At 34.3% G+C, this 7,768-nt stretch overlaps 3 protein-coding genes across 3 annotated transcripts; all 3 read left to right on the top strand.

Moving 5' to 3' along the window:
* Positions 1-1,426: 1,426 nt before the first annotated feature.
* On the top strand, positions 1,427-5,348 carry LOC132743919 (uncharacterized). Its single transcript, XM_060732516.1, has 2 exons — positions 1,427-1,897; positions 2,037-5,348. Exons 1-2 carry the CDS (start codon positions 1,427-1,429, stop codon positions 5,346-5,348), a joined length of 3,783 nt encoding a protein of 1,260 aa, XP_060588499.1.
* Positions 5,349-5,361: 13 nt separating this feature from the next.
* LOC132743910 (uncharacterized) lies at positions 5,362-6,360 on the top strand. The gene has a single exon (XM_060732504.1). It carries the CDS (start codon positions 5,362-5,364, stop codon positions 6,358-6,360), a length of 999 nt encoding a protein of 332 aa, XP_060588487.1.
* An 8-nt stretch (positions 6,361-6,368) lies between these two features.
* On the top strand, positions 6,369-6,860 carry LOC132743899 (uncharacterized). Its single transcript, XM_060732495.1, has one exon. It carries the CDS (start codon positions 6,369-6,371, stop codon positions 6,858-6,860), a length of 492 nt encoding a protein of 163 aa, XP_060588478.1.
* The last annotated feature ends 908 nt before the right edge of the window (positions 6,861-7,768 follow it).

Here is a 7,768-nt window from a genome sequence, read left to right as displayed (position 1 = left end):
GTAATTTTACGACATTTTCGTTTTAATTTTGTGACATCATAGGATACTTTTACATGAATATATAGTGTAAATTATGATGACATACGCAAATAAATAGCTTGCTAACGACAATTATGAAGGTGAGTAAATTTTGTGTTGCTAATAATTCACGGACGGAGCAACGTAATGATATATAATTCACAGACGGAGCAAAATAATGATATATAACTGCAAAGCAACATTAATATGGCAACAACTGAGATTTTTATCTTTTCTTAAAAAAAAACAAAATCAACCATAAGATGTTAAAGACAACTTGTGTTTAGATGACAAACCAGATTAAAAAGCGGTGATGACAAGATATTGTATCAGAAACGCTCCAGAAGTGACCAAAAGTAGCATGGCTGAAATATCGTAGATTGCGTTACAACAATCTTGAAAAAGGGCAAAAATTCTCACAACGTTGGGAACCAGCACATTTTTTCCCTTTTAATTTGAATTTTAAATATAAAAATTCTTTGACGTAATACCCAAAGGGAAAATTTTAACATGTTTTTAATTTATACGCCAGACAGTTTACCTTTTTTAAAAATCGGGAAAAATTTTAAATTAGCAGTAAATTTAAGTAAATTTGAAGCCGTTGACGTTTTCAAGGTAATCCATGACGATGTATATATGTTTTATGTAAATACTGTCAAAATACAAACGTAAGTCACAGTTCAGTAATTTTTTATAACTGTGTTCGCTAGATATGTACATTTATGCTGACACAATTTGTACCGCGTATGTATTGTTATACAATGTCGCTAATATCTAGCGATGTTCTTTTGTTAAATTTAGTTTATCACCTTTCATAAGTTTGGCGCGAATCTAACATGTTTATTTCATGTAACTTACTATAAGTTCTCATATTTCACGTGTTTTTTATTGAGTATTTCTGCTTATGTAATATCATCTATAAAACCTTAACTCCGTTTTGCTCCTTATTTAATTTTGGTGGGAAAATATCACATGTTCACAAATGTTCACGATTATCATGCTTTTCTTGTATTATTAAGTTCTTTTGGCGCTAAAATTTAGCTACTATATATATTGATGTAATTGTGTTATAGCCAGTTGTTATAGTAAAAAAAGAGTGGTTGCAAAAGTGGATGTGAAAAGAATTGGAATTACTAAATTGTGAATGTTGGAGTTTTGAAAAGGAAAAATTAAAAGTGATAAAAATGGATTTAAAGTGTTTGTATTATTTCAATGTAGTTCAAAGGTGTTGAAAATTCGCTACATTGAAAATGGTCCCGCGAACCGGATACGAAAAGTGATTGTGAAAATGTTTAGATCAAACTTGTGAAAGAAAAAGGATAAATTAAATTGTTAGTCGTCGATATTCTATTTGAAAGATTCTATTTAAAATTATTGTGTTCGTGAAGTTAACTTTTCCTTGTATAAAATGGCAAGTGTTACTTCACTTAAAGGAGTTAGAACAAGATATCGAAACACTTTGGGAAAGGAATTACAGAAAGCAAATGAGCTTCTAAATGAAGAAGTAAGTGAAATTGATCCTTATATTTGTGTCAAAGAAATACATAAATCAAAATGCCTTTTGAAAACATATTCAGAAAAACTGACGGTGCAAATGGAAAAGCTAATTAATGCAATAGGCGACAATGATAAGGAGTTTGTGCAAAGTGTTTTAGATGAAGACTGTGATCTGAATTATGAAGCTGAGAATTGTTTGGTAGAGCTTGAGCAGTTGAAAGAAAAAATTGAATCATCCATGTTAAAAGGTGAAGAAACAGAAGTTAGTTCTGTTACGGATACTGATAGGTTGGTAAATGTTCAGGAAAAGATGCAAAGGATGTTACAGTCACAGATGGAAACACAACATGAATTCTTTACATATATTGACAAAAAGGAAAACGTAAACCATTCAGCTGTGAAACTACCAAAACTAGAGTTGAATAATTATGTTCTATGGACACAAAATACGCTGGTGTAAATTCTGGGATGCATTTGAGTGTACAGTACACAAAAATTATAAATTATCAAATATTGAAAAGTTTAATTATCTTCAAAGTAAACTTGGCGCAGAAGCAAAGCGTGCCGTTGCTGGTCTAGCTTGTACAAATGATAATTATGCGGTTGCCGTTAAAATTCTTCGAGAAAGATTTGGGAATAAACAGGAAATCGTGGATTTGCACTACAATGAGATATTGAATCTACGACCACCCACAACGAGAATTACTAGCTTAAGAATGTTCTTGGACTCAATAGAAAGACACCTTCGTGCTTTAGAAGTGTTAGGTGAGAATATTGATCAGCACATTTTTGTGTCAATGATAAGTGGTAAATTATCAGAAGATATCTTACGACAGTTAGAATTCAACAAAGGTGCAAAAAATGAATGGACTGTTAATTTACTCCGGTGTCACTTGAGAGATTATATATTTGCGTGTGAAAAGGCTGAACGAAGAAAACATGTTTATTCAGAGCCTAAAGTTAATCAACCATTCTCTCTAAATAAAGGGATTACAGGGGAAATATATAACATTGGAGTAACAAGAAATAGTGATAACCTTCCAAAGGCAACGAGGGGATATGAACGTCCTACCGGAGCACCTTTCAAGTCACGAAGTTCAGCAGAATCATTACTAATGAATGAAAAACAAGATAAGAACAATCAACTAAACAAACCTAGTATACCCATATGTCACTTTTGTAAAAAGAAACATTGGAGTGACGAATGTACAATCTATAAAACTGTAGATGAAAGAAAACAAAGACTTAAAGGGTGTTGCTATCGTTGCCTCAAAGAGGGTCATTATGTAAATGAGTGTGTATCAAATCGTGCCTGTGTATACTGCAAAGAGTTTAACAAACACCATAGAAGTTTATGTCCAAAACGATTTACAAAGAATCTTACAAAGAATGAAACACAGGTTCATTTTACAAAAGAGCAGGAAGATGACGCCTTCCAGAAAGAAATAATTGAAGAGAATGTTATGGTATCCCATGGAGAAACAGTGTTCATGCAAACAGCTAGTTCGACTGTTAAAAATCCAGATACGTCATCAACAGCTAATACAAGAATCCTGCTTGATTGTGGTTCTCAGCGTACTTACATTACTCAGAGACTTGTAAACAAATTAGGACTAAAACAAGAGGGTGTAGAAGAGCTTAAAGTGTTAACATTTGGAAGTACACACGCAAGGGTGATAAAAACGCCAGTGACGAAACTGGACCTAAAACTAAACAGTGGAAAATCTCTACAGATTAGCGCAAATATCGTGCCCGTTATAAGTGGAAATGTTCAACGCAAAAATATTGATGTGTCAACAATGGAACAAATCGGAGATTTAATAACAAGTTTGGATTTAGCAGATAGTCTACCACTTGAAAAGGAGTCAACGACCATAGAACTATTAATTGGAAATGATTATTATCTTGACTTATTGTTGCCACAGAAAATTGAACTTTTACCGGGGTTGTACCTCTTAGGATCCAAACTTGGTTGGATTCTGACCGGAAGAACAAATAGTGATGATAAACATGATACTGTTCCGAACTTTCTGGTTCAAACATATGGTAGCAACACTACAAAAACTAGTGTATTCCAAAGTGTTGACACACTTAAAGAGCCCCGACATAACCTGGAAGATTTCTGGAAAATTGAATCCATAGGTGTAAATAATAAAGATATTGCAATTGATGACAAATATGCTATGGAAAAATTCAAAAGCACTGTGAGATTTGAAAACGGGAGATATCAGGTAACTTGGCCCTGGAAAGAACTTTCTCCTAACCTACCTGCTAACAGAGAACTAGCATATGGGAGATTGAAATCGTGTCTTAAGAAGATGAGAAATAAACCTGAAATTTTAGAAAAATACGATTCCATTATTCAGGATCAGCTCAAAAAGGGTGTTATTGAGAAAGTCAACGATTCACTGTCAGACGGATTAGTCCACTATATTCCACACCATGCAGTTATAACGCCTCAAAAAAATACTACAAAAATCAGAGTCGTTTACGATGCTTCTGCTAAAACTTCAAATGAAAACAAAAGTTTAAACGAATGCTTATTCAGAGGACCAGTCCTACTTCATGACCTTTGTGGACTTTTGATGAGATTCCGTCTTCATCCAGTTGCAATAGTGTCTGATATTGAGAAAGCATTTCTACAGATCGGCTTACAACAATGTGAAAGAGATGTCACAAGGTTTTTGTGGGTGAAAGATACAAAGTGTTCAACTTTGAATCCTGAGAATCTTCAAGTGTACCGTTTTTGTCGTGTTCCCTTCGGGATCATATCAAGCCCGTTTTTATTGAGCGCAACAATAGAAACACATCTTGATTGTTACGGTACAAATGTAGCTGAAATGTTAAAGAAAGATATATACGTAGATAATATTATCACCGGAGTAAATAGTGACGAAGAAGCAATTATGCTATATCAGACGTCAAAGAAGATGTTTTCTGATGCAGCTATGAATTTACGAGAGTGGCTAACTAATAGTGAAAACGTCAACAATGTTATTCCGATAACTGACAGAGCTGAAATGAAAGAAATGCAAGTTCTAGGTCACATATGGGACTATAAAACAGATACGATATATTTAAAACAAAGCAAAATTTCGGATGACAGTTTACCACTCACTAAGCGAAACATATTGAAGAGAGTCGCTTCTGTGTTTGACCCTATGGGCTTATTCTCTCCTGTTGTACTTCGTGGAAAGATATTACTTCAGGAATTGTGGAGCAGAGGACTTGATTGGGATGACGTGGTAAATGATGAGCAAATAAGACAGAGATGGTTATCAATTTCTCAAGACCTGTTAGATATAACGGAACACAAGTTACCTAGAAACGTAAAGACCAATGTCAAAGTCAAAACATTTAATCTATTATGTTTTTGTGATGCTTCCACAAAATCATATGCAACATCAATTTACTTACACCAAGAAGAAAAAGAGTTGTCTAAAACAGATCTGATATTTGCAAAAACCCGCCTTGCTCCGGTCAAAGTAATGACTGTACCAAAATTAGAATTGATGGCTGTCTTAGTCGGGGTAAGATGTTTGAGGTTCGTGAAAGAACAACTTCAGCTAAACATTGAGAATATGTTTTTGTGGACCGACTCTGAAATTGTAATACACTGGATAAACAGTGTCAAAGATTTGCCGACTTTTGTTAAAAACAGAGTAAATGAGATTAAAGGTTACACAAATATAAAAATCGGTTATGTCAACACAAAGGAGAATCCTGCAGATGTTGCAACGAGAGGAATAACAACAAGACAATTAAAGAGAAAATCTTCTCTGGTGGAATGGTCCGACTTGGGTAAAAGACAAATTAAAAACTTGGCCAATTAAATCCGAAACAAATATGAATACTTCAGTTGCTCCGGTGAAAGAAGTTAAAGATCAAACAGTAGAAGAGTTAAGTGTTAAAGTAGTAGAGTGTGTTTATACAGAGCCAGTTCCTCCTTTCGGAATGGATTATAAAAGATATTCTTCTGTTACCATGCTGTTTCGTGTTACAGCTTTAGTTCAGCGTTTTATCAAAAAACTAAAAAGGATAGAATGCGAAAATGATCACTTAATCAATGAAGAACTTCAAGAAGCTGAAACAAGATGGATAAAATTTGTTCAACGAAAACACTACATGAAAGACTTTGTTGCAGTAGAAAGTAAAAGGCCAAGTGCGTTACAGAAACAGTTAGGCTTATACATTGATGATAAGGGAGTTATGCGTTGTATTGGACGACTCGATAACTCCGATTTACTGCAAGGAGCTAGACGACCAATACTACTACCCAAGTCCGATAGATTGACGGAGCTCATAATAGAAAAAGCACATAAAGAATGCATGCATTTTGGCGTTTCTCATACATTGGCTAAAACTCGTCAGAAGTACTGGATTACGCATGGAAGATCTATTGTTAAATCGACATTACGTAAGTGTGCAATCTGCAAGAAACACGAAGGTGGTCCATATAAAATGCCTCCTATGGCTCCATTACCACCATCTCGAGTTCAAGTGTCACCAGCTTTTTCGAGAATAGGATTAGATTATTTAGGACCTCTAAATATCAAATACAATGAAGAACTGAAAAAAGTGTGGATTTGCATATTTTCATGTATGATAACAAGAGCAATTCATTTGGAAACTGTTCAAGATATGACCTCAGAAGAGTTTTTGTTAGCATTTAAACGTTTTATTGCTCAACGAGGTACTCCCTGTGAAGTTGTAAGTGACAATGCTACACAGTTTAAATTAGCGAGTAAAGTGATTCATGAAGCCTGGAATAATATTACCAAGTGTGAAGATGTACAATCTTATGTTTCATCTTTAGGTATAAATTGGCATTTCATTGTAGATTAGCTCCCTGGATGGGAGGGTTTTACAAACGCCTCGTTGGTCTAGTCAAGCGTGCTCTCCGTAAATCGTTAGGTCGAAGACTGCTAACTTTAATACAGATACAAACCCTCGTCAAAGAAATAGAAGCAACTGTAAATTCTAGACCGTTAGTATACGTGGAAAATGATTTAGACTCAAATATAACAATTTCTCCTAGTCATTTCCTAACAATAAATCCAAAAACAGGAGTTCCAGAAAATATCATTGACATAAACGATGAGAATTATGAACAACGTGAAAGTTCAAGCGAACGTTTACTAAAGTTATGGAAAAAAAGACAGAAAACTTTAGATGACTTTTGGAAAATATGGCGAGATGAATATTTAGTCTTCGTGAAAGAAGCCAAACAACAATCAAAGCTGGGAGAGTTATGTCGAAATCTTCGCCAAAAGTTGGAGATGTTGTTCAAATTAAGGACACTGTACCTCGGGGCAGCTGGAAAGTTGGTCGAATTGTTCAATTAGTTACAAGTCGCGATGGTAATATAAGGTCTGCTAAAATTATATTACCCTCAAAAATAGTAATTGGAAGACCATTAAATTTACTATATCCTCTAGAAACAAGTGAAGACTTAAACGTTGAAAATCATGAACTTTGAAAAGCACTGACAGAAGGGAATCACAAGTTGTTCATCGACCATACAGAAAAGCTGCTGAAATTGCTAAACAAAGATTGAAAGGTTTATCTAAAAGTGAAAATTCTAATTAAAATCTACATCACGATAGATCCTTTACAAATATTTAGACGTTTTGTAAACCGGAGCAATACACGACGGTAGAATTACAGTTTAATTTTAACATGCATATTTCCCGCGCATTCTTCAACCGGAGCATATTATAGTGTAAAAAATGTCACGATTTCTCCGTGCACATTTCCCGCTCATTTTTATACCGGAGCAAAGTAAAGTGATAAACTACTCATGACTTTCTCGTGCAAAATAGAGCGTGGTTTGAAATTGGTCATTTCATTCAGTTTTGTTGAAACGTAAAGATGGGAAAATTTCAGTGCAATTTGTGTGACAAGTCTTATAAGTATAATCGTAATCTTAAAAGACATAAAGATGAGAAACACAGTTCGCAGCTATTACATTATCAATGTGTAATGGATAAATGCAAAGCGAAGTTTATTCGTAGAGGATATCTATTTGACCATCTTTACAAGGTACATAAAATTGAAAAATATAAAGCAAGAACAATTGCAATTGAAGCCAAGAGAGGGGATAAAAGCGATGCTACTTATTATTCTGATGTCAGTGATGATGATACAATAATGGATTTGTTAGCTGAAGAGGAAGAAATGGATTTATTAGAAATTGACATAATAGATGATATTTACGATAATGAATGTGGAAATGGTGATATTGAAAATAAAA

The sequence above is a fragment of the Ruditapes philippinarum genome, unplaced genomic scaffold (genome assembly GCF_026571515.1).
Source record: "Ruditapes philippinarum isolate M1 unplaced genomic scaffold, ASM2657151v2 ctg25546_1_1_1_1, whole genome shotgun sequence".
NCBI lineage: Eukaryota > Metazoa > Mollusca > Bivalvia > Venerida > Veneridae > Ruditapes > Ruditapes philippinarum.
The sequence above is the reverse complement of the archived record's forward strand: the minus strand, read 5'-3'. Positions and strand labels throughout refer to the sequence as shown.

Excerpts from the sequence above, each read along its gene's own strand:
- LOC132743910 (XM_060732504.1), top strand. The coding sequence starts at position 5,362 with ATGAATACTTCAGTTGCTCCGGTGAAAGAAGTTAAAGATCAAACAGTA.
- LOC132743919 (XM_060732516.1), top strand. The coding sequence starts at position 1,427 with ATGGCAAGTGTTACTTCACTTAAAGGAGTTAGAACAAGATATCGAAAC. Across the intron at positions 1,898-2,036 it reads ATATTGACAAAAAGGAAAAC|TTTAATTATCTTCAAAGTAA; the intron begins GTAAACCATTCA and ends AATATTGAAAAG.
- LOC132743899 (XM_060732495.1), top strand. The coding sequence starts at position 6,369 with ATGGGAGGGTTTTACAAACGCCTCGTTGGTCTAGTCAAGCGTGCTCTC.